At 46.1% G+C, this 26,088-nt stretch overlaps 6 protein-coding genes across 6 annotated transcripts; 3 read left to right on the top strand and 3 right to left on the bottom strand.

Moving 5' to 3' along the window:
- Window positions 1-141: 141 nt before the first annotated feature.
- ABOM_009417 (kinesin family protein (KipA)) lies at window positions 142-6,981 on the top strand (the record flags this gene model as incomplete). The annotated part of the gene is made up of 4 exons (XM_022536545.1): window positions 142-334; window positions 413-1,216; window positions 4,149-4,853; window positions 4,910-6,981. The coding sequence occupies 4 exons, from the start codon at window positions 142-144 to the stop codon at window positions 6,979-6,981; spliced, it is 3,774 nt and encodes a 1,257-aa protein (XP_022386573.1).
- A 673-nt stretch (window positions 6,982-7,654) lies between these two features.
- On the bottom strand, window positions 7,655-11,331 carry ABOM_009416 (diacylglycerol O-acyltransferase 2A; the record flags this gene model as incomplete). Its single annotated transcript, XM_022536544.1, has 4 exons — window positions 7,655-8,681; window positions 8,758-9,164; window positions 10,471-10,479; window positions 10,528-11,331. The coding sequence occupies 4 exons, from the start codon at window positions 11,329-11,331 to the stop codon at window positions 7,655-7,657; spliced, it is 2,247 nt and encodes a 748-aa protein (XP_022386574.1).
- Window positions 11,332-11,813: 482 nt separating this feature from the next.
- On the top strand, window positions 11,814-14,616 carry ABOM_009415 (SacI domain and endonuclease/exonuclease/phosphatase family protein; the record flags this gene model as incomplete). Its single annotated transcript, XM_022536543.1, has 5 exons — window positions 11,814-12,141; window positions 12,192-12,396; window positions 12,457-14,098; window positions 14,150-14,449; window positions 14,503-14,616. 5 exons carry the CDS (start codon window positions 11,814-11,816, stop codon window positions 14,614-14,616), a joined length of 2,589 nt encoding a protein of 862 aa, XP_022386575.1.
- Window positions 14,617-16,598: 1,982 nt separating this feature from the next.
- ABOM_009414 (uncharacterized protein) lies at window positions 16,599-18,522 on the bottom strand (the record flags this gene model as incomplete). Its single annotated transcript, XM_022536542.1, has 3 exons — window positions 16,599-17,009; window positions 17,085-18,465; window positions 18,518-18,522. The coding sequence occupies 3 exons, from the start codon at window positions 18,520-18,522 to the stop codon at window positions 16,599-16,601; spliced, it is 1,797 nt and encodes a 598-aa protein (XP_022386576.1).
- A 1,634-nt stretch (window positions 18,523-20,156) lies between these two features.
- ABOM_009413 (uncharacterized protein) lies at window positions 20,157-21,352 on the bottom strand (the record flags this gene model as incomplete). Its single annotated transcript, XM_022536541.1, has 3 exons — window positions 20,157-20,387; window positions 20,595-20,921; window positions 20,972-21,352. The coding sequence occupies 3 exons, from the start codon at window positions 21,350-21,352 to the stop codon at window positions 20,157-20,159; spliced, it is 939 nt and encodes a 312-aa protein (XP_022386571.1).
- Window positions 21,353-21,839: 487 nt separating this feature from the next.
- Window positions 21,840-25,637, top strand: ABOM_009412 (putative AP-3 complex subunit delta; the record flags this gene model as incomplete). Its single annotated transcript, XM_022536540.1, has 7 exons — window positions 21,840-21,895; window positions 21,978-22,018; window positions 22,077-22,273; window positions 22,326-22,709; window positions 22,760-22,988; window positions 23,040-24,910; window positions 25,458-25,637. The coding sequence occupies 7 exons, from the start codon at window positions 21,840-21,842 to the stop codon at window positions 25,635-25,637; spliced, it is 2,958 nt and encodes a 985-aa protein (XP_022386572.1).
- Window positions 25,638-26,088: the final 451 nt, after the last annotated feature.

Below are 26,088 nucleotides of genomic sequence, written 5' to 3'. Positions count from 1 at the left end.
GCTGGTACTAGAGCTATCAGAGAACAACTCTCTATGGTCAGCACTTTATTCTATAACTTCTCAGTTTAGCGCTGTCTCCCGAGTTATAACCTCCAAGCACAGTCAGAAATACAAGTTGACTATCTCACCAATCTTCAACCCATGGCAATTTCACCTTTACCACCCCAGTCTCCATCAACCGCAACGGCAGCTTCTGACACCGCAGTTAAGTTGAGAGCTGCTCAGAGCTCAGCCAATTCCCAGGGCAATACATCTTCGCCAGCTATCACGCACAGCACTGATCGTGAACTAACTGAACAATTAAACGACGATGTGCGGCATAAATATATCAAAGGTGAGATATATCGCCCTTCTTCATTCATGCTTATGATTTCACTCAAATGTCTTATGGCACTAATGAACGAGTCAACAGACAAGAAGCTAGGGGAAGGAACTTATGCTGTCGTATACCTTGGTCATCTTCGCGTCGACCCTTCGTCCTTCGTGGCAATCAAGAAGATCAAAGTTAATGCCGAATACAAAGATGGGCTTTCCATGGATGCAATCCGGGAAGTAAAATATTTACAAGAACTGTCGCATTCAAATATCATAGCACTCCATGATGTCTTCTCCTCCAAGGACCAAAATCTCAACCTGGTTCTAGAATACTTGCCACGTGGTGACCTTGAGATGCTTATTAAAGACGGAAATATTCACTACGGCGCAGCTGATGTTAAGGCATGGATGGGAATGCTTGCTAGAGGTGTCTGGTTCTGCCACGAAAATTTTATTCTCCATCGAGATATTAAACCTAACAATCTCCTCATTGCTGCCGATGGGGAGGTGAAACTAGCAGATTTCGGCTTAGCTAGGTCATTCGCTGACCCTTACTTGAATATGACACACCAAGTTATCACACGCTGGTATCGGCCACCTGAATTGCTTTATGGAGCACGACATTACTCGGGCGCTGTAGACGTCTGGTCCATGGGAATGGTTTTTGCAGAGCTCCTCTTGCGAGTGCCGTTTGTCGCGGGGAATTCTGATCTCGACCAGATATCCAAGGTTTGCGAAGCATTTGGCACGCCCACTGAAGACAACTGGCCAGGAGTCACTAGGCTGCCCAATTATATACCCGCAGATAAAAATCACATTGTTCCTATACAGGGTCGTGAATTCTTCTTCAGACAGTTCCCAACTGCCGGTCCTGTTGGCGCAGACTTGCTCATGTCGATGTGTACATTAGATCCAAGAAAACGGAGTACGGCACGTCAAGTTTTGCAACACAACTGGTGGTTCACTGAGCCCAGACCGACAAACAAGGAAGATCTCCCCAAAAAAACGGATGGGATTCAGAAAATGGGCAACGATTTGACGAGAAGAGGAGGAGACATCGACGATAATACATTCAAGAACGCTGCCCGACAATTAGATTTTAACGCAAAGCAATAGCAGATCTACTTCATCTGACTAAAGGTGCCTTCGGATTCAGCGCGACATAAACGAGTTTTGCTCATTCTCTTGAAATTACACTAGGTGATATGCCGTCGTTTTATCATCTGCGTAGTTAGTTGCCAGGCACATAGGCCATAGACCACAATCTCAAATAAGCCAAGTCTAGAGCCATCTAGAGAGTACATCCTAAGCCTGGGTTCGTATTGCCCATAAAACTCTTTTTTTTGTTCCTTTATCGGCATTATCTATTAGACTCATGGGTACTCCGCCAAAAGTTATCTTCAAACTGTCGAGGATTGGCCTCAAAAACTAACGTAACTGGTAAACGAGCTGCGCACGCAACCGAGCTACGCAGTTCTGTATTCTATACAAATCGGCTGATTTTACTTCTTGAATATCTCAGCAACCAAAGATGGTAAGAATATAGGATTTAATATATAATATAATATATACTCGATAAAGCTAAGAATAATTTTTTAAAAATTTTTTTTCTTTTATTTTTATACTACAAATAAAAAATACTAAAAATACCGCTGTAATATCAAATACTAGAGATGTTATTATTTATATAATTTTCTTTTCTAAATATATAAAGGATTAAGTACTATTCTATACTCTATTTAATTTTTAGACTATTGTAGCTTCTTATTGTTGAGATATTTAAGTATTAAAAATAGTCAATTTGTATGGAAAATAGAGCTGCGCAGCTTGATTGCGTGCGCAGCTCGTTTACCGGTTACATTAGTAGGTAAGGTATCACTAGTCTCTTGTACTCCAGACCCGACTACCCAGGCGTGTCAATCCCGCGTGTGGATTAATAAGGGTCTCCGTCAGGTAGTTATAATGTATCACTCGAGGGTGGAAGCACCACTAAACTAGCTAAGTAGTTACTTGGGTGAGAGACTCCCTTCGCACCAGCATATTACGTGTTGATTGGTCCCCCTTTTCCCGTTTCCTTGCACTAAGTGTCTTAGCCCATGGTTTCTTGTCCCCCAGAGCCCCAGCAGGCGCATCATCATAATCTTAAAATTTCATTAATTTGTCACACCAGAGCTAGTATGTATTCGTGTATGTACTGTAAATCTTGTATTCAAAGCAAGGCTGGATGATGTTCACTTAATGTACTCCGTAACTCAGTAGTAAGTCGCCTGGTTACTTGAGAGTTAGTTTACTCCGTAAGTGATAGTAGATAGTTTGCGTTCCGTTTGCGACTAAAGAAAGTCAGTCTTGAAAGACAAACACCCACTCCTTCAACTTTTCCATTCGCCCATTCATATTAAAATTGACCTTTGACCTCGAACACTATGCAAGGTGACTAGATTCAAAACAGGATTGAAGGAAGAAAACCAATTCTAGTGTTTTGTAATGTTACGTGGAACACCAGACACAACAACATTGGACAATGATAGCCTCGCCGGCTTATACTAGTAATACTAGTGCGTTAGGTAACTCCGTACAGGACCTATCAAAGAACCGCAACAAAGTAATTACTTGGTAGGTGTACTCAGTACTTACTCCGGAGTATAGCCACCATAGGTATTACAGCTATTCAAACAAACAGTAAGATCAAGAGATAAACAAATATCAACTACCTTTTGCGGATTGTCACCTTTCAGATCGAACGACTATCATTCTACTATGATCACGTTGATCATATAATATTAAGACGAACTTCAATTAATTTGTGTATTTAGCCCAAGGTTATTCTTTCCTGAATCCCTCTCCAGCTACTAAGGGGAGCGGAAGAAAAACTGGAAGAAACAGGACCACGTTTAATCCCCCTTCAACAGGGCCGCTTATCCACCGACCCGCTCCCTTAAGACCCGATTAAACAACCAACAAGAACGATAACAACTCTCACTGAATTCTTTCCCTGAGCCAACTCCTCGCGGGCAAGTCCGCAAACACAAGGACCGGTTGGTGCTGTTACGGCGCACCTATCGGGCCTGTCAATCTGGTCACGCTTGGTCAAGCGGAATCTTAAATCAACCTTGTGCTGTTCATTTCGCCTCCAGGCTGATCTTGAATCACTATTGACATACATCGCATATAAGAGCACAGCCAACAGTGGCAGAGAGCGGAACGGCGACGGCAACAGCAATTTCTATACTGTGATCCTTGTAAGGGTTTGGGGTGCGGAGATTTCCACCAAAGCTAAAAACACCAACGGGGCCTTTACAAGAATCAAACCTGACATTTACTGTGAGTTTTCGCCCTCAAAACCCTTTAGCTATAGTTTATTCCACTATTTCCCATATCTGTTTCTCGTGTACTTTCTGTTGCATTACTGTATATAGCGGCACAAGAACCGCCCGTGCGCGGGGAGGACGCCAAGATTGGCAATGTTCCTTCAGCCTTCAGGCACATCCATCATACTTGGCTGATGTCTAGGTTGAGGTCTCAACTTCATATTCCCACAATATAGCTTATGCATCACTACTATCAGAGGCTAATTCTAGCGTTCCAATTATCAGAGGCCTGCTCTGCAAGATCAAAATATTCAGCAACGAAACGCCTATCCTGAAGCCTCCGCGTATGACCGCCGCATTGGTTGTTTTCCAACATAAACCATCATAATCGGACAGCCCCAGCTAGGCTTGCCTGATACTAGTGATTGGAGTACTTGTACGAAATCTACGCCTCCATGTCTACGTTACCCCAACCGTCGCGGCCTGCCGCGAACCCTTCGACGGGGTTCTTACCCCCGCTCTCAGCACCAAAATCAAGAAAGAGTTTACCAGTCTCATCCGACCATGCGAGAGCGCCTTCTCCACCTCAGATTTCTTCCAAAATACGTGCCTCTCCTAGCCCAAGGCCATCACTTAGTAAGACTGCACTGTCCAACTCGGCTTCCAACCTGAGCTCCTCCAGGTCAATATCCGCTGGTCGAACTCCAAGCAGTCCCGATAAATCGCTGCGCAGGACTATTAGTATTGCAGCATTTCCCCAACCACCGAAGACAGGAAGCCGTCCTTCCACTGCATCATCAATATCAGGTGTTCAGAGCCTTCGCTCCTCTGGCAGTGTGAAGGTCAAAAGGAACTCCAGGTTAAGCGTGGGGACCAGCAGCAGCTATCGAAGTTCACAGACCCCGTCCTTGCTAAATAGCGGTGATAGTAAATCAATTGTTGGTACAGAAGCCCGAGATCCAGAGGCTTCACCATCGCAAAGCCGGAGCTCTTCCGCTCAAGGGTCATACTCTACAAGCGCGACCACTTTTGAGGATGCAGATGATGTAACGGGTGCCTCCAGGCCTCATTCGAAGCCTAAGGAGGCCAAAGGTAACGTTATAGTTAGTGTCCGAGTGCGCCCTGATGTGCACGGCACCGAGACATCAAAAACCAACAGCGAATGGGCAGTGGATGCACGTCGTAGCCTTATTACGTTTAGCGGAAAGGAAGGAGGCGATTATCATTATGGTAACAATAGCCCCACAATCAATCCTTCTGCAAAAAAGTTAACTCTTGTATATCAGACAATGTCTTCTCTCCCAATGAACATAATGCCAAAGTCTATGATTCCGCGGCAAAACGCCTCGTGAGAAGGGTAATGGAAGGTTACCATGGCACCGTCTTTGCATACGGCATGACTGGCACCGGTAAAACCTTCTCCATGCAGGGAACTGCTACCTCTCCCGGGGTGATCCCACTAGCAATAACCGACATATTTTCTTTCATCAGGGAGACTCCGCATCGAGAATTCCTGCTTCGCGTTAGCTATCTTGAGATCTACAACGAGAAGATCCATGACCTACTCTCAGCCTCTGCTTCTGGCGGTGGTTTGCCCCTCCAGCAGGAAGAGATAAAGCTGCGCGAAGATAGCAAACGAGGCGTGTATGCGACACCACTGAAAGAAGAGATCGTACAGAGCCCGACGCAACTTCTTCGTGTAATTGCGAGGGGTGACCATGCAAGAAGAACTGGCAGCACGCAGTTCAATGCTCGCAGTTCCCGAAGTCATGCAGTGGTCCAGATCGTTGTTGAGAGTAGGGAACGAGTGCCCACAGGCGCCATTCAGGACAGGCGATCGGGCATAGCTCCGGGAGGAGTCAGAGTATCCACGCTTAGCTTGATAGACTTAGCTGGATCAGAACGTGCAGCTGACGACAAAGAACGGCGCACAGAAGGTGCTCACATAAATAAAAGCTTACTTACCCTGGGTACTATCATTTCCAGGCTTTCGGAAACTAAGGACAAAGCTGGTAACCCGACTGATCGCGAGGGCAGGCACCTGCCGTATCGTGACAGCAAGCTCACGAGGTTGTTACAACCAGCTTTGTTAGGGAATTCACTGGTCAGCATTCTTTGCACTGTTCATCTTGGCGTAGCGGGCAATTCGAACTCTGGTGAAACACTCAATACTTTGAAATTCGCTGCGCGAGCTAAAAACAATATTGTCAGCCACGCCAAACGGGCGGAAGAAGCGTTCGGTAGTGGTAGCAGTGATGCAGGGAGCCGTGTGCTTCTAGAACGCTACCGAATGGAGATTCAGGCCCTTCGAGGCCAGCTCGAGAGCCAAACAAAAGCACAAGCCGAAAAAGAGTTGAAATTGGAAGAGCAGCAACTAGAAAAGGAGGCACAGGCACGCCACGAAGAGCAAATGTTGGAAATGCAATTGGCTCGAACCGCGCTTAAAGAGCGCATAGAACATCTCAATCGGCTCATTCTTTGCTCCAAATCCACTGGTGTGAACAGCCAGGGAGCGATGTCTACTCTTGGTCGACTATCAAGAATGTCTGCTGCCGAATCGGTGGCTCGATCTTTACGCTCTTCAGTCAGTCATACAACATTGGGTGCGTATGGGACATCGTCTGTCCGGCCTGCATCATTTCTCTCCGTCAACAGCAACGAAGCTTTACCTTTCTCGGGTAGTTCATTTGGCAACGATGAGGATGAAGATATCGTGGGGGAATTTGCGGACGGAAAAGCAAGCGCTCAGAGGCAAATCGTAGCCCTTCAGGCAGATTTGAGTGATAAAAATCGGTATATCTCGACTCTAGAGAGACGCCTACTGCAGGCTCGCCGGTCCAGCCATTCACGAATGTCAATAGGCGTTAAAGCTGGGAGCGCAACTTCTGAAAATCCAGATATGGTGGCCTTGCTACGTGAAAAGGATATGGAAATCAACGAACTTCGACAACAATTAGATGATAAAGATAGAATGCTCGCTGCGCTCCGTTCTGCTGCTCGGCATCGGGACCTTGCGCATATCGCTACCGATACAGACCTCAAGGAAAAGGGTGAGTATCGAAGTGCCGATCCTGATGTTAGGGGTTCGCTAGCTAGTGACCATGTGGCTAGTATCCTTCTGCCTCACAAGGAGGACGAACTAAATGGGACGAAAAATATGGATGATGAAATGTCACGAATTCTCGATGAGATGATTCAAGATCGGGTTGACAGTGGCCACTTAATCAAGGGTTCCCACGGCAGTGTCCGTATCGCTTCCGAGAGTCAACAGCTTTCTGACACCACGACGCCTGTTCAGGGCCTAATCCCAGGCAGCACGATTCATGACAATATCGATCATGATTTCCAGCCGGGGTAACAGACTTCGCTTTGCTCGTCTTACATCCTTAATGCTCCTAGCATGCTCTAATGGACTTTTACCCCTAACGGGAGTTATCTTTCGCTAATATCTCCCCCGCCTGCTTCCTATCCTCTTCTTTTTTTCTTTTTTTAATATCCTCGCCCTTTCTAATTTTTCTATCCCACATTATGCCCCCTTTAGTTTTCTCAGATACCCAGGCTGCTATTTCCATTGGTTGGTGTTTACCCTTACGATATATCATTTAGTGCAAGTTGAAAGAAAATAGTCGATATGTACACTTGCTTCAGCATTATTCATTGAGAGGCTCAAAACGCAATAAGAACGCTTCAAATACAATCGTGTGGTATCATTTCCCAGCCATCTTCGTACTTCACGCACAACAAGCTCTTCCTTACAGCCGTCCTATAAATGGCTACTGTTGATAATGTCGGACTAGTCGAGGCAAATATATACATTGCTTCATATTTCTAAGATGCGCAGCTTGAGAAACTCTTACATGAACACAGATACATTTTCGACCTATGATAATGAGCTATGTTTCTCTAGATAATGTCACTTCCACAGAACACACATCCATCTCCTCATTTCTTTTTTCTGCGGTGTTATGGGTTAAGATGCAAAGTTATAACGTGTGTGAAAAAAAGATTGATGCTTCACTAGAAGAGTCAAATCACGCAACAATCTCGAGATCAGAAGTCCTATCCTTGGCATAAACATCTTTCCATTGCTCCCATAATCTTGCTAGCTCCTGCACATACTTGGCATGCAGATAATCGATATAATCGTCGTCGATCTTATCTCTATTTTGCTGCTGAATAACTTGAATGGGACAGCCGACAACAATGTTCAAAGGGCGACGGTAGGGCATTAAACCCACATCATAATTAAAGACCCCACGAGCATGAAACAGGGGGATTGTGAACCCCATAGTATGCTTTATGAGCATTTGAAATTTGTGTATCAGGGGGTGTTGGTCCGAACGCACTTGTTCATACAGATCATTCTCGCCGAATGCTAGCACAGGGACAAGGTCGGCACCAGTACGAATGGCAAGCTTTATAAAACCCTTTCGTCTCTTGAGTACAAGGCGAAGCGTGTGTGGTAAGGCATCGAGGGATTCGCGGGCGCCACCAATAACAATGGTGATAGCACGCCCCATGCCTTCGCCGTCGGTGCCACCTTTAGTAAGAAGATTCTCGCATGACTCACGCGATACGCTAGCAACACCCATAGCAAGAGCATACTCCCGATAGAAAGGAATCCGAAAATTAGAGTCGAGGGTAAGCAATGTATTGGTAATTCCCGGGAAGAGCTTAGAGAAACCCAGCGCCTCAGTCGCAAAGGCCGCAAAAGCGCCGTGTGAGATGATTCCATGGGGGTGATACCCAAATATATATTTCCGTGTCGGCAAAAGACGTTCAGATCGATGTAAACGGGCCGGGAAATAAGACGCATAAATTGACCAGATGCGTAAAGATCGCAAGTAATTGCTCCGGCCACTTAAGGTCCCAGCCGTAGCAGCCGTCGAGAAGAGTGATATATAAATTAGATAAGGCAAGAGAATAGGCCAGGATAATGGTATTGCACATGCGAAGAAGAAGCTGGTAAGAAAAATGGCGATAGTCAAAGTATGACACAATACCACAAATGTTTGAAGGCGACGTTCCAGACCAATATTTAGCGGTGCCCAACGAATGCTAACTCTAGAGTCAGACCACAGGCTATACATTCGACTCCCTTCGTCAAGACCCAGGTCTCCAGGGAAAAACTCACCCCATCTTTTTAATTTTTCCAGGTTCACCAGAAGTATTGGAGTTGGAACTCTTTGCAGCTGCAGATAATATGTGATTATATGAAGGCATCATCTCCGGTTCACTTTGGAGTTTATGAGCTCCATTTCCTACAGAAACTCTGGGTATTTTGTCCCGAGAATCAGAGCTAGAATTGCTGTCCTGACATTGGCTGTTTCCGTTTGAAGTCTCATGCCATCTATTACCGCTCTTCTCTAGTGTTATCAAGGTCGATCGAGGGTGATGAGTTATGTCCGGAGTCACGGCCATATCGGATTCGATACCAAGTGCAACACTCGTCTGGCTTGGTGATGGGGAGCCCGCAATATCAGGAACAGCCAGTGTCACTTCAGGATGTAAGCGATTTAATTTGGGGAGATATGCATTGAGCTAAAACATAGGCGGGTTAGGTATGATGTAGTTATGTATGGATCACAAGCGTCTATAGTTGCCGTTTCTCAGGATGATTATACGGCGAAAGTATGAGAAGTATCGAGGTAACTATTTCAAATTAGATCGTGGGTGAGGAAAGGAGCCTTCGGCACTTCCAATTTTCACGTGAAGAATTACAAGTCTTTTACAGACGTCATTTATTACAGTTAGGGTCAGCCGACGACGATCACCAAGTATCCATAAAGCCCTCCACTGCTCAGGGCTGCGATAACAATCTTCTACAATTAGCATCATATGTAAGATGGTTGCTCAAAACATGTACCTTTTAATATTATAGATGCTACTATTTCCACTATACATTAGGCTAAATATTGTATATAGATCATCGTGACTACTCAAGGCCTCCTCCTTCCTTTGTAGATGATTCTCTCCAGCAACATTGAAGGCTGCTAAAAACCTTACCCACAACGGCCCAGGAGAAAGCCGTGGGCTGTCCTAAATGCTTCCCAAATCCATACAGAGGTTATTCATTTACAAGTACCTAACCCCCAAGCCTATGGTAGAGATATAATTACTACGTCTCAGCCTTCCAATAGGCACGGATGAAACTTACTGCGTGGAAGTTTAATGATCAGTGATTTTGTTAATTATGCTGAAGGGAAATATAGGTACTGTATAATTTGTTACCTTTGAATCAAATAACCAAAAAGTCCATGCGTTTTTCCCACATGATCTCATGGATGCGGCTTGATTATATTTATTTATTAATAATTCAACTGACATATAATTGATACCTATCAAAAACTACATACTTTCTCGTGGAGATATGATACCATGCCATTTGAAAGCCAAAGCTCCTCATCGTCCCTCCAATAGTTGCAGAAACTCCCTGGTCAGTGATGGCCTTATTATGCTAGCTGATCTTCCCGACAATACCCCATAATCTCAGACACTCGTATCATATGCTGAGCACATTATTGGTTTGACCAACCATGCACAGTATCTCATAATATTTTATCTCGGACAAGATAGAGACCTATATATGCCAAAAAACCCAGAAAACTTCGTGTCCTTTATCACGCTTGCAGATGTATAACTCTTCAAAAGAACAAAAGGGTATATAAATGCGGTGCGTCGTGATGTTCGGCTTCCTCTAATGGCACGGGAATCGGGATACAGGGACTTGGGCTATTTTCCTGTATAGAATGACTGCAAAGCAGCGCTGTAATGTGCCACACGGTCCTTAACTTGACAAAACTATGTAGCCAGGGGACATATAATGTAAAGTAATTCATGACTTTACCATGAATATCTGTATCAGTTAGCTTCAGGTCTATGGCGGTAGACATGATTAAATTACCTCATTGAGAGATCTGTCATCCATGAGGGCTTTCTTCTTTTGTGCAATGTGTCGGCCTCTGAGAACATGTCTTCCCATCGGACGGCGCTCTTTTGATGAAATCTTGGCAACCGGGGGTGATGCATCTCGGGATTCGTGAACAGTAGCGTTTAGGCTAGTTTCCAAAATCATATTTTGCAGGATTTCAGAGCCTGTAGCGCTAGGCTCATCCACGTGCTTTCTTTTCTTAGTCTTCCTGTCTTTCTTATCTTTCTTTCCCTGTTCGTCTTTCCTATGCCGCTTGCTCTTAGACCTAGAGGCGTCCTCCACAATAGGTACAGATGAGACCTGTTCCTCTCTAGACACCTTGAATGAACTACCTTCAATAGAAGTGTTCGCATCTTTCTCGCTTTTTTGCAAATCGAGGCCACCTTGCTTTTGGTGTGAACCATGCTGAGCTCCTGGGGTTTCCTTCTGGGGGGACAGGGAAACAAGCTTCTCTTGCGCCAACAAACCGCCGCTGATGAACCTGACTGTATGCCATTTTGTTGCAACATACCGTGCCATCTTTGCATCTTCGCGCTTTTTTTGTTCTGCTTCCAAATCTGCATCGGATTTTCCATTCAGACGACCTAGTAAACCTTTGAAGGCATCAAGGCCAGTAGGTTCATTGAGGGGGTCACGCTTAGAGCGTGCCCCAAGGCCAAGTGTATCATCCTTTAGAACAACCCTAATATGAGATGCGCTCGCGGCAGTGAACATATCAGCATGAGCAGCATTGCGTGCACCTAGAAAACTGCCAGGAGTCCACCCCTGAGAGCTCATAATTCTGTGGCCATAACCGCTAGTTGATCGGGACCAATTTGTATTGTTTGGATCATGGGAGATTTTCGTCCTCCTTAAAATTCCTTACCGTCAGTATTCACGTTATTAAAATATTCGGGGTGCACGAAAATCCCATACTTGCGGGGTGCTGCTAAGCCCATTTGCAACGCTAAATATTACGGTTGATATAGTCTCCCTAATCTCGAAATCCTAGAAACAAGCAACAAAAAGGTGTAGAACGAACGGGTGGAGCAACGAAATGATAGTAGACTGACAAATTGATAATATAGAGAGAAAAAAAAGAAAAGTAAAGGCCCGATAACAAACATAGACCGCCTGCTTTTTTAGGGGGTTCCACTTCTAATCTGTGGAGCAACGCCCCCTTTCAATATAGTATCAATATTCCCGGCAGTATGACATGGTTTCTCAAGACCCGAGTCGGTATGAAAATGATCATTAGATACGTTGGATAGCCTAGGAATATGCCAAATTTACGGGTCTTTTCTCGGGATAGTCCTCAACGCACTCTTGCTATAACAACAGCTGACTTCGCCTTAATCTTCAAACATGGCTCAACAGCTCCAGCAGTTAATAAATCACCCAAAAATGACCCGCCACGGTGTCTCGTTGAATTTGCAACGTTACAATCTGTTGACTTGAGAGGTTATCGAGCTTTGAGTGACGGTTTTGGAACTCTCGGGTTGATTACTTTGGGCGAGGAGGTCTTCCTCTGCATTGTTACTGCTTGCTCAGACGCCGCAGTAGTAAGACCAGGAGAGACAGTCTCAAAAATTGACAATGTGGACTTCTGTACTGCCTCATTATCATCTTCCCCAATCAATTATAGCTAATAACCTCAGTTTGCCTTAGTCATTCGGACTATGAAAATGGACTTGAATCCGAATCCGAATCTTCCTTTGCAACTGAGGAGTTCAGTCGTGGACCCAGCTTTGAGAATAAGGAGACGGTTACTGATCATCCGTTCTTGGCCCTGAAGAAGCTCCTCAGTGACGGCAGCTTCTATTATAGTCTTGATTTCAACCTCACTGATCGACTGCAGGACCGGTTAGTCGATATAGGATGTCTATGGATCAAATAATCAAATGGTAGCTGATATAACACTAGTTCGGAAAAGTCGACGGCTTTCGATATTGAGTCTCTGGATGAGGATATGCTGTGGAACTCGTACATGATTCATCCACTTCTTCTTTTCAGGAGCCACCTGTCGCCTACTGAAAAGCTACGTCTCGACTCTTCCCAGATCCTGACATGTGTTATACGCGGGTTTTCCGGTACACTGACGATCCCTGCTTCAATCCCCATCCTGCCTCAGCTGCGAACAAGTTATTCTTCCACGTTGACCATCATTTCGCGACAGTCCTCTCGACGAGCAGGTACAAGGTTTAATTCTCGAGGCATTGATGATGATGGCCATGTTGCCAATTTTGTTGAGACAGAAACAATTCTTTGGATCCCACCCAATATAACATTTTCCTATGTTCAAGTACGTGGCTCCGTACCTATTTTCTGGGAACAAGCTACTGGATTCCTGCCTGGGCAACAGAAAATTGAAATAACTCGGTCTAGCGAGGCAACTGGGCATGCTTTTAACAAGCATTTTGAGAATCTTGAATTAGAATATGGTGCAATTCACGTGGTTAACCTTCTCAGTAAGCTTAAATCCGGGGAGTCTGAGTTGTCGACAGAGTTTTCCAACCAGCTCAGGAAGAGTTCTCTTAGCCAAAAAGCGATTCCTAACATACTATCCAACCATGCACTTTTGCGAGCAACTGAATTTGATTTCCACGCTGAGACTCGAGGTCCCTTGGGGTACGGAGCTAGCAGCCAAATAAAACCCGAGTTATCAGATTCTTTGGATGGGTTTGCATATTTTCTGTCCGAAGGGATTGGCTCAGCAACTTCGAGCGAGAATCAAAATGAACCGAAAAGTTCCTTTGTCATTCTTCAACAGGAAGGCGTGTTCCGGACAAATTGCTTAGATTGTCTCGACAGGACTAATCTTGTGCAAACCATCATCAGTTCCATGGCTCTGGAATCCTTTATGTTGCAGCGAAAGGGAAGATTAAGCCCCGAAGTCCAGCTGAAGCACTCAACCCTTTGGGCCGACAATGGAGATGCTCTATCAAAAATATATGCAGGTACGGGTGCTTTGAAAAGCTCGTTCACCCGACATGGCAAAATGTCCATTGCTGGCGCGCTGGCAGATGCACGGAAGACCGCAACACGGCTTTATGTCAACAACTTTTCCGATAAGGCTCGTCAGAAAACAATAGACCTTTTATTGGGAAGATTGACAGATCAGTCGACGGTGCATCTCTATGACCCGATCAACGATCTCGTTTCTGATGAGTTAAATCGGCGAGCGTTGGAATATTCCTCTACCAAGTCTATCAAAATATGGACAGGGTCATTTAACGTCAATGGGAGACATCTTGGGCCAGATGTCAACCTAGCTCCATGGTTGTGGGCAGGAATTGACGGGAAAACTGAGGAGCCGACTATATTTGCTGTTGGCTTCCAAGAAATCGTTTCACTAAGTCCACAACAGATAATGTCGACGGACCCTACAACTCGTAAGGTATGGGAAGTTGCTGTTGGGAACTGTTTGAACAACCGTGCGAGTTCGAGAGGGACTGCGAAGTATGTCCTTTTACGGAGTGGCCAGCTTGTTGGCGCCGCACTTATGGTATATGTTAGAGAAGATGCACTGAGAGATATCAAGAATGTTGAAGGGAGTGTAAAGAAGGTAGGCTGCCACACGATTCCCATAAACACATGTCTGATAATGATTATGTAGACGGGCCTCTCTGGAATGGCTGGTAATAAAGGTGGCTGTGCAATACGCTTTGAGTATTGCAACACGCGGATATGTTTCGTCACGGCTCACCTTGCCGCTGGATTTGCAAACTACGACGAGAGAAACAGGGACTATGAGATTATATATCACGGACTCCGGTTCCAGAAAAACAGAGCAATTGAAAACCATGACGCCATTGTGTGGCTTGGAGATTTTAATTATCGAATCGGTCTCGAAAGCCAATTTGTTAGAGAACTTGTGGCACAGAAAGACTACCAAAAGCTTTATAACAACGATCAGGTATTTCAATTGCATAACTCTGGGATTTGCTTTTATTTAACGTCATGTTTTAGTTAAACCTACAAATGTTGGCAGGCAGGGCCTTCCCGTTTTATACCGAAGGTCTCATTACATTTCCCCCAACGTACAAATATGACATTGACAGCGATATTTATGATACATCGTAAGACTCGGTTTATCTTACAATATGGGTATTTGAACTGACTGGTTGCAGAGAGAAAGCACGTATACCTGCTTGGTGCGATAGGATATTGTGGCGAGGGCCATGCCTTCGTCAGATGGACTATAACACTGCAAACTTACGATTCTCAGACCATCGACCCGTTTGGGCCGCTTTCTCGTGTGTCATTAACGTTGTTAATGAAGCTGTGAAGGCTAGGCTCAGGCAAATACTTTATACTGAGAGACGCAACGGACCCCACAATGTGATGTCAAAGACAATAGAACAAGCGAGCCCACAAAGTGAAGAACATATTCTACCCACGCCTATTGCTCCTGGTCTACCACCAGCTAGTTCAGACCATCATAGGTGGTGGTTAGAAAATGGTATGTACCCGATCGTTCGTGGCATGCTTATACATCGCATGTGCTCTTGCTCAGTTATTCTAATCAATATACTTAAAGGGGCACTTGTTAAATCAGCTTTGAGACCATCTAGTGATAGATACAATCTCAACATCCACCACAGCTCCAACCCTTTCTCTTCCAGCAGTGATATGAGTTGGCTCAATACTCATAGTTCCGCTCAAAGACAACTCATAATTAAGAATCAGGATACTGTATCGCAAGGCTCGCAACTTCCCCCAAGGCCCAAAGTCCAGATTCCGCCAGTTGATCTGAGTATCGGGAGTCCAAGTTCCTTGGACAACACAATTAATAGGTATACCGGACATCTGGGTAATGAGAAGATTGCACCACCGATACCCCGAAAACCGGTTTCTCTTAGTTCAAAGCAATGTCTAACGGGGTCCTGGCCAGTTACTAGCACCCCACAGACAGTTGCTGACATAGGACATATCTTCAAAGGATATAATCCAATAGGACAGAATCTTGGAGACAAAGTTGACACAGTCGATACACCGTCTACCCCAACTGGGAGATCGAAAAATACTGGCATGTTAACTGATTTTTGGCTCGACAGACAGGAGAAACATGGGCAAGACAAAGGCTTACATACAAACCCCTCAGTCGAGTCACCTCCGAGGTCTACAAGTGATGTTAATGATCTTCTTGGTGGAACTGCAGACGAAATTATTGAATGGAAGCCTCTTATTCCCCGATGACGCTGTTGTGATAGAAGTCAGGGCTAGTTCACTTCAGAGAGACGATGGAGCCAGTACAAACCGCAAATCCACATAATATTAGAAACAGGTTCTATGTTTATAATTTTGCAAGATGCCCGCTGCATGGTGAAAATAGCTATGTCATATGCAACTGGTGTTGCCTGTTGAGCTTAAAAACCTGCATTAAAGCCAAAACACATAATACACAAATATGAATATGGAAGGAGTAAAATATGCTATTCAACGCTCTATGGGTATATTAGCACGCCGCAACACCCACAATGTTTAACACATGATAGAACCATGCCACGACTTTTTTAGGGACCACGGATGACTTCCGTGCTCCTTGTTTCACCACTATCAAAAGAAGGTAAGAGGAAATGAAAATGGAAATAGAAATAGAAATGAATTTGGGCGCGCGATCCCACCCCGAGGCATGAGAAACCAATCTCGGCTATGCGAGAGGAAAAGCCATGCCCCCCCCAGAGAAGTTTGGATAGATCAAGTTCAAACTTCTAGCATTCGCCCCAGGCTGCCTTGAAAAGTCGAAGATATCGCAGAACAAACAAAGCCCACGTACATATTGACGTTCACTTCATATCGCAGCCTAAGCTTTAGGCCTAGCTTGAAAGAGAGTAACGATGCACGCTATACCTATCGCGCAGTCTAGAGGCAGCAGCTAAAAGCTGAGATTCTATCACATAACACGAGAAGCGAACCCGTGTTGCAGGACTACTCTAGGCTTTTTTCCCACTTTTAAAGCCTTGTTCAACCTACGGTTGCCACCCGCCATCCACATCGCAAACGCGCCTGGGTCAGGGGCTCTTGGTCGCGGCTTTTTCACTCCTGGGAAGACAGGTCAGTTTTTAGCATAGAACGAGATGAAGGGCGAGTGGAGTTCCACTCAGGGGACAGGTTTTGAGAAAGTCCATGGCGAAACAGCAGGCATAAGACGCACCTGTTGAGTCAGATTTCTTCTTGGGCTCCTCAGCAGGAACAGCGACAACTACGTCTTCTGGCGCTGGCTGAGCTTCAGGGGCGGCGGCAGTTTCTGGGACAGGAGGATCCGGAGGCGGAGCTGGCTCAGGAGTCTTCGGCTTCTCTGGTATAGGCCACATATGCATAGTTACTGTCCAATCAGGTTCGATTACAGTTTCCCAAACCTGTGGAAGAATGATATCCCCATTGGGCCCTATCAAATCATAGTGTCCCTCGGCGACATGAGGCCCAATTACCTCTATGTGGAGAAAAGCCTGGCGGATGAGCTCTTCCATACCCTTGGTTTAACAGGGTTAGATATAGAATCTAATGGGGGGTAAAAAGCAGGGATAATAACAGAAAAGAATGCCTACCTGCCAAGTACAACACAGGTCGAAGGGGAAGCTGAACTTCCTCCCGACCGCATCTTTAAACTTTATGGGTTTTTTCTTTTCTGGGGGGGGCTTATCGGATGCAGCAGCCCTCGCAGCAGCAATAGCTTCTGCTGCTGCTGCATTAGCTGCTTCAGTGGCCGCCGCCGCCGCTTCCTCCGCCTCTTTCTTTGCTTTCACTGCTTCTTCGGCAGCTTTTTGCTCTGCCTCCGCTCTAGCACGAGTAGCAGCTTCCTCTACGATCCTCATCTCATGAGCAGCGCGCTCTTCTCTGGCGGCTTGTTCAGCGGCTTCTTGCTCCAGTGCCGCTTGCCGTGCAGCTTCTCGTTGTTCCCTCGCTTCGCGTTCTGTCTTTTCCTCCAAGATCAGCTTCTCCAGCCTTGCAATTGCTTCGTCCTTTGATGTATCCGTGGGTGGCGGAGGTGGGGAGCCAGTTGATTCAACCTGACTTGGAGATGGTACGCGGGGGTATGGATTGAAATATGACGGATGAATCATGCCGGGAACCATACCATATGGCTCCCTAAAAGGATAATAACCCCCTGGTCCATAGGGGACCAAGTCATGGGGGCCCAGTGGGGCGCCGCCATATGGTGATGGACTATGAGATGAGAGAGAACGTGCCAATGGATGTTGAGATGGATTATGCCCATCACCTCGAGCATGGGAAGGTAGCGTATGGTGTGGATGGTGCCCCAGGTGATGGTCATGAGCAAAAAAAGGTGGCATCGAGGAGCCAGGGGGTTGCTGCAGTTGGTGATTATATGCATAACTTGCATGGCCGTAGGGATTCGGCTGAGTGGGATGTCCGTGGGGGCCCAACCTTATAAGTTGGTCTGAAGGAGGCTGGTGACCGTTTTGGTGTGTATAAGCTGTATGCGGTGCACCGCCATTGGGGTAAACGTATGAGGGTACTGGAGAGGGGCTGCGAGCATACCCTGGGCCTTGGGTCATGGGCGGCCAGATTCTCTTCTCATGAGATACTCGACCATAAGGACTGTCATACTCGTCCCCTGAGTCCATACTCTCTGGAGACTCGGGTGAAGGCTGGCGACGAGGGCGACGAGTGAAACGCTCCCGTTCCTGTGCAACATGACGTCTGCCTGGGTGACGACGGTTCGAGGACGGCCCATGAACCGGGTGATGGCTACGAGCACGATGCGACGTTCTAGGTCGAGACGCGGAATCAGACGGCTTCAACTCGTCTGGATATGGCAGGTGTGCCCATTCATCATAAGGATCCTGATAATCATGGCTTCCCGAGTCGGACGGCGGGGAGACTTGTACGCCCGAGGAGTCTTCTTCGTCAGAAAGTGAGGAATGATCGGAGCCGTGAGGGCTGGGACCAATGGTGATGTTGAACCTAACAACAATTAGGGCTAGGGTACTACTGGGGGTGTGGGTGTGAGACGCACGCCATAGGATCAGTAGCGTTAAGAAATCTTCAGGTGCTGTTGTTATTGCTCCTTCTGGAACAATAAGAGAAGAGATATTAAGTATGGTCGCTAGGATCACGCATGTAATTCAACGCAATTTCCTGCTTCGTGGGGATACAGCGAGGGCTATATGGAGGGACAGGATGCCCCCCATGTACCTGAGTAACTATATTTGAGCCCCAGGTGGCCGTTTGTAGACCTTGGGGTTGGTCTCAGCAATGCGTATAGAAGATTTCGCTACCACCCAAAATTATTTGCGATAGGGATAGTGAGTATTTCTCAGAGGCTGCACAGGACGGGTTCCTTGGAGGCCTATGATATTGGATGATGAATTCAAAGCCCGGGCATATACCCCGCCAAGGTAGAACGTCGGGCGCGAATTGTAGGGAAGGGTATCCAGGAACTCAACTAGAGATTCCGGGAGACGAGCCAAGACAAGTGGTTCTCAGAAAGTGAGGAGGGGTCGGTGCGAAGAGCAAAGAAAAGTGCCAGAAAAGACGATGGAAGAACTTTACCTAACTCATCCAGTGGACTGCCTGATCAGATAAACTGATCGTTGGGCATGCCATGGGAGATGATTCTGAAAATTCGAGACAATTAGGCACTAAGCTGTCAACCCTCTCTTTTCTTGCAGGCTGTATGCTGCCTAAGTGCCCAATCAACTTTCAACCTTCGGGTCAAGTAACTACAATCGGGCGACAGCTGAAGCAGGTACGAAACATGTCTCTAGTATTGTGCAGGGAGTCTTTGGTTGATCTCATGGCTATGTGGCATGAATAAAATGAAGAATTTTTCTAGTATTGGATATATATATATGTATATATACTACGAGCTGTAGTTATTGAATTAAATTAATTGAATGGATGTCTGTGCACACGGAGGAATCTACTTATGTACCGTACCATACCTCGATGTGGATAAAGCACTACTACTAACGTATATTGATTATGTATTATCCATTCGCTCATTTTGACACGAACCATGGATGAATATTCTTCGCAGCCCTCTTTTCTTTCTCTTCTCTTCGGCCGAGGGAGAAAGGTTTTGGGGGGGGGGGTGGTTAGTTCTAGCATTAGCCTTAAGAATTCTTAATTAAATACACCATGAGGATCTCTGTATGCCAATTCGCCCAACTAATTAGCACCTTGGTAGTAGGCTTATACTAGAGAATCACAGTTATTCTCCCGCCAACTTGGTGTCACAATTGAGATACTACAATGAGTAGGACATGTTTTTTACTACGAGGACCTGTCTGTGCTGTAGTCCAAGCGACTACGGCTACAGCCACCATCTACCCATGGAAATATACAGCCCATAACTCTTTATTATCCCGAGTTTCACGATCAGCAAGCAATTGGGTTTCTACCTAAAGCCCATTTGTTACCCACCTAGCCAAACCACACTGGGCAAACCTGAGCGGCTGGGCTGAGGTGGGGATGAAGCCTACGAGGCATTGAAAGGACTTCTGATAATAAGACCCATGTCACAAAGTGTGTAAGTTGAACACCTCTCTCCAACTCCGAAGGAGAAAAGCGCTGGACAGTATAACAATATGGGAGGAGACATTCATTATACATGGAGTTAGCGGATTCATGGTAAAATTAACTTGCGTGCTCACTTAGCATGAGTCGCGGTCAAGAAGCTCTTGGGCTGCATTGAGTTCACCTTGCGCATGCTCCCAAAGCTGGCGGTTTCCAGACCGCTGTTTTACAATCTCCTCAAGTTTTCTTCTAGCGAGAATATTCAGTTTCTCAGCCTTCCCTTTGGGCAAGAAATCCTCCGTTGACGCTGACGATGACGCCTGCGTAAAATCCACCGCGTATTCTCTTTTAAGTTGAAGCGAAGTCGCCTGGGGGAGCAAAAGTCAGTATATATGAGCGTCTAGCACAGACGTCAAAACAGTCTCGGTAAGGAGAAGACAGAGGCTGGACAGCGGGTACGAGGGAAATCATGCAGCAGATAAAGGCTCACCAAAACTAAGCCATAAAACCCCCTAAGATAATCGTCACATAGCTCGACGCTTCTACAAAAATATTGGATAGATCTTCGCAAATACCGAGAGGAAACTGCTGTCTCTGTAGTGCGGGCGCAAATGTACAGAATTTCTCCAAGGCGAGCGTGAATCTGCAGTAGAGGTTAGACAGTTTTGGAGGGAAAGCAAACAGTGGACACATGCATTCCAAGCATTAGGAGCGACCAGCAGGGCCTCCTCGAGACTGAATATTGCCTGCGAGCTTAATCCCTGAGACTGATATAGATCTGCAAGTTCACACCAGGCCTCTGCATCGGTAGGCACGGCTTTTAGGAGCTCTACCAAGCCGGTTATAGCATCTGTAGGTCTCGAAAGTGAACGCAAGAGCGCGATACGGCGTTTTAAAATGGGCTACAAGAACCAGTCAGTAAGCGATCATCAATAAATATACCAGGACAAACCAAATTAAGCGGGTTCTCCGACAGGCAGGAATCGTATTTACGTAGAGAATCCTCCAGATCAGATTGATTTTCAGCTATAGCCTCCTCATATAGGCCACGCAACCCCATTACTTTCTCATTCGAAGAGCCGAAACGGCATGTCAACTGCTCGAGACATAACAGAGCAGACCTATCATCACCAGTTTGTAGACAGGAGAAGAACAGTTGCTCTATTACGCTATATTTCTCTGGCTCCTCTTGTTTAGCTATTAATGCAGATACTGGATTCTTCTTTGGATGTAGTTGATGTTTAAGGATCACTGGTGCTTGCTGAGAGAAACGAAGGGTAGTGATCGGACTTGAGCTCTGAATGGCATAGGATTCGGGTGTAGCATGGGCCATGGTAGTACACAAGCCCAGTGAGCACACTGGTTCATATGTTATTGTGAGAACAACAAGCTCTACTATGCTTGAAACCCCTTTTGTAGAGAAAAGACCGGGGGGGGGGGGAGAGGAAGAAAGAAAGAGACAGAACCTAACACTGGTAGGGGTAATACTAAGCATGGCCTCTAACCCTGCTTACTCCATATGAGCTCCGTTCCCATTCTGGTTAGTCATTCGATCTTGATAACCGTTCCCGTGACCAAATAGATGTCATTTCAATTATCCCTCCACCTCAACTAGCAGCCAAATCTCTACTTATCAGGCTATTGTTACAATAACTCTATACTGGATTCCGTACTGGCTTCTAGTCTATATGCGATTGATTACTATCATTATTCGCGGCAGGCGAAGGATATAACCGGGGCCGAAGCAATACTCTCGATGTGACATCAATCAGGGATATTCTATTGCACCCGAGAGCCAACCAGCCGCGCATTCAACCACAATGTTCGCACCTCTCCATTTCGTGCTACTAGAAAGCTTTGCTAATCATCAAGCAATGTAGGTTTGAAAAATCTCTCTATGACCTTATAAAAGGTTTGAGGAATCACAAGGGGTCAGAGGAGGACTACATCCAAGACAGTCTTCGAGAGTGTAGGGCTGAGATCAAGTCTCAGGATATGGGTACGTTCATGTCAGTCTCATGCCATTGTCAATCTGTTCTATAGCTCACTATGTACAGACAAGAAAGCCACAGCTCTGCTAAAACTGATCTACTTGGAAATGTTTGGGTATGACATGTCCTGGGCTTCGTTCCATGTACTGGAAGTCATGTCATCTACCAAGTACCTGCAGAAGAGAGCTGGCTACCTTGCAGCAGTACAGAGCTTTAGACCGGATACTGAAGTCCTAATGCTGGCTACAAACCTACTAAAAAAGGTATTCAAGGGTACAATGGGCAAATTATCTCCGGCGTCTAACATCTTCATAGGATTTAGTGTCGCCTAGCATCCCAAGCATGTCCCTTCCTTTGATTACATTGCCAAACATCATCACACCTTCACTTGCAATGTCTTTGCTTCCAGATGTCCTGTCCCGCATTTCTCACTCGCATGCTGTGGCTCGTAAGAAGGCTGTTGTGTGCCTTTATAGGCTTGCCCTGGTTTATCCCGAAGCGCTAAAATTGGCATGGCCTAAAATTAAGGACCGTCTCATGGATGATGATGAAGATAGCAGCGTCACCACAGCGGTGATCAACGTTGTATGTGAACTTGGATGGAGAAGGCCACATGACTTTCTGCCTCTGGCGCCAAGATTCTTCGACCTATTGGTGGATGGAGGGAACAATTGGATGGCTATCAAAATAATAAAACTTGTATGTTTCCTTTCCCCCAGGTACTGTGGACATCTTCCTAACAAACATAGTTCGCAACATTGACACCCATAGAACCACGGCTAACACGAAAACTCATCCGGCCATTGATCAACATAATCCAAACAACAACTGCCATGTCATTGCTCTATGAATGTATCAACGGCATAGTTCAGGGCGGTATTCTTGATGGCGAGGAAGGGCTGGAAGAAAAAGACGAGATTGCAAGCCTCTGTCTTGGAAAGCTCCGAGGCATGGTAGTCACAGAGTCCGATCCCAATTGTAAGTCCTTTCAAATCGGAGCGTGGTAGTGAGACTAACAAGAGTGTATAGTAAAATATGTTGCTCTCCTTGCCTTCAACAGAATTGTGATGTCTCACCCCGTCTTGGTGTCAGCTCATCAAGATGTTATCATGGATTGTTTGGATGATCCGGACATTTCAATTCGACTGCGAGCCCTTGATCTCGTGACTAGAATGGTAACAAGCGATACGCTTCAGCCAGTGGTCAACCGGCTTGTTGATCAACTTTTTAATGCCCGTCAAGTCACCAAAAGCACTTTTGTAGCCGGGAGTTGTGAGGGAGGTATACGCACTGACATCCAAGAATCTACATTATCAGAAGGTTCACATGCTCAGATGATACCGGTCACTTTGCCAAGCGATTATAGCATTGAAGTCGTACATCGAATTTTAGATGTCTGCTCTTACAACAATTATTCGGAGCTACCTGACTTCGAGTGGTACGTTGACGTTCTGGTCCAATTAGTCAAGCTGCTTCCTCCAAGCGTTGAAGAGCTTCCTACCCAGTGCAATTCATGTCGGGATCCTGAGTATTACAAAAACTGTGTTGCTTTTCGTATCGGATCAGAAATACGCAATATCGCTGTCCGTGTTAGGGACGTTAGAATGGAGGCGACCAGAGCCGCAGAGACTCTGATTCTAGTTGGCAACAAGCAGGGTCCGTCTCTTCTTATCTCCAAACAAATGAATGACATCTTAGGGCCTCTTGCCTGGGTCACTGGTGAATTTGCAGAGCATCTTGCATATCCTGGCCAAACCCTTCAATCACTGATCGATATGTCGAACGTGGCGTTGTCAGCGAGAACGCTGTCCCTTTATATACAGGCTATTCCCAAAATCCTGGCCAATATCGTTTGTGCTGGAGGAAAAGCGTGGGACTCTTCAAAGAACAGTGAAATGTCACTCTTATTAGCTCGAATCATCGAATTTCTTGATGTTTTGGCCGCCCACCCAGACTTGGACGTGCAAGAAAGGGCCATCGAATTTTTGGAGGTCATGCGCTTAGCAGCAGATGCTGTTCAGGCAGAAACTCTGGAGCTAGGTCAGGCACCATCCTTGCTGTCATCTATGGTTCCCAGCTTGTTCCATGGGCTAGAACTCAACCCGGTCGCTACCAACGCCCAGAGGAAGGTTCCTTTGCCAGATCAGCTTTCTCTAACGCAGGAGTTCAACGAGGAACTATATGGGCTTTTCCATAACCCAGCCAAGTGGCTTCTGGAGCCAGCAGGCCAACTACCATCTCAGATGTTTTATCACGTTAGGGAAACTTCAGCGCTAGATAAGCAGCCCGTTGAATCTGTACCTCTGGATTTGCAACTTAATCCAACATACCAGGACCTCTCCAGCGGCTTTGGCGATGACACTGCTGCTTTTAAGCGGAGAGAGGAAAGGAAAGAGCGTAACAGGGATGATCCATTTTATATTGCTGCTGAAGATGAATCTTCTGGCACATTAACCCCATTTCACCAGGCTCTTAATGCTTCAAACGGTAGTGGGCTGGATATTGACTCTATTCCTATAGTTAACCTCAAATTGAACGGCGCCGGAAGCCATCGGACTTTGGCGTCTGTGTCGCGCGACAACCGACAAAGTGGCCCACGCCCTAAAAAGTACGAGATCGCACCTGATGAGATGATCGGACAAGATTCACCCCATTTTAACCCCAATGATGAACCGAGTAAAGCCAAACGATCTCTTTTACAGGTCGACTCGAGTGGCCTCGAGCATTTATCCTTGGATGGTAGGGGCGGCCCGTTGGTAGATCCTACAGTTCCTACTATGGTGGCCGGGCATGATGCAGAAATGGCTATGGCTGTGCAGAAAGTGGAAAGGCTGCGGCTAGAGATGCAAAGAGCGTCGGAACGTGTTCATCCGAGTGGCATCCCTGCAGAAGGGACGCTGGTAAGGAAGAGAAAAAAAATAAAAAAGCCTGCACATATTGAATCCCAGGAAGCTGCACTGTCGAAGCCTAAAGATGTATTGTCGGTGGACAACGCGCAAAAAATGTTACTTTCATCTGTGGCATCGAAGAAAAAGAAGAGAGCGAAAAAACAAACCAACGCTGGCTCAGGCAGCGCAGTCTAAGGCACATTGACTCCTTTGTGGGTGCCATGAACCCCTTTACATGTCTGGAAATTGGTGGCTGGGATTGGGATGAGCCCGGTAGTATTGGCTAGCATATGCACCCACCTGTGATTGTGGGTCAACCATCATTGAGGTTATAAAATGGTTCCCAGGCTACTTTTTACGCCCTTGACGAAAACGTAGTGCCCTCGCCTTGCAGGTGGTTGTCGCTGCTAAATTCCGACGACACGATTTTCCCGATGCAAGATATAAATCACGTACGGTAAACTCATTTGCCTAATGCTAAGAGATCACGGAGTATACTGAATTAAATGAATGCGACACTTAAATACGACTGTGTTATTTTAACGAATACCTGGCCTAGATTCATGCCAATTTGCGATTGAACATTGCAACAGCAGCCGACCACAACTCTGGAACAATCCTCAGCGCCTCAAATGCAAGCCCACCACAGACCACAAAGGCAAGAACAACTGTTGGCCTCATTAGCCTCGAGGGCCGCGAGAATTTCTGGACTTTCGAGACATACCAACCCACCCGGTAGACACGGGAGACTTCGAGTTCTGTTTTTGTTTTGTTGCGGTCTTTCCTTTGCCACGCTTGGCAGCCTCGCTCTTCGCGTACTTTTCATTTGCCTTCCGTTGCTGTGGCGTCTGTGCCTGAGGTAGCTAACTTAGCAACAATAAAACGCAAGTTAGTGCGAGATTGAAGCTTACCATGTTGGTTGCGCTAGTTTGCGGGAAGGTCCAGTTACTATTAAAGGGTGGCAGAGGAGCAGAGATTGTACTGTAACGAAGAGTGTGTTGTTGATATCACTCAATCATCTGGGGTCCAGCTTCGCGTTGACGGTTAGTTTGGGGTTGGCTTGAGGATAATTAGCTGAATATAATGAGGTGAAAGGCCACGTTGCTTTAGCATGGTTGGAAGAGTGCAATAGGGAGCTGCCAAGTCTCACTTGACAATTAGAGGACAGCTTTATACAATCTGCCCTGGTT

This window comes from Aspergillus bombycis (assembly GCF_001792695.1).
Source record: "Aspergillus bombycis strain NRRL26010 chromosome Unknown contig00081, whole genome shotgun sequence".
Taxonomy (NCBI): domain Eukaryota; kingdom Fungi; phylum Ascomycota; class Eurotiomycetes; order Eurotiales; family Aspergillaceae; genus Aspergillus; species Aspergillus bombycis.
This window is presented reverse-complemented; position numbering and strand designations above follow the sequence as displayed.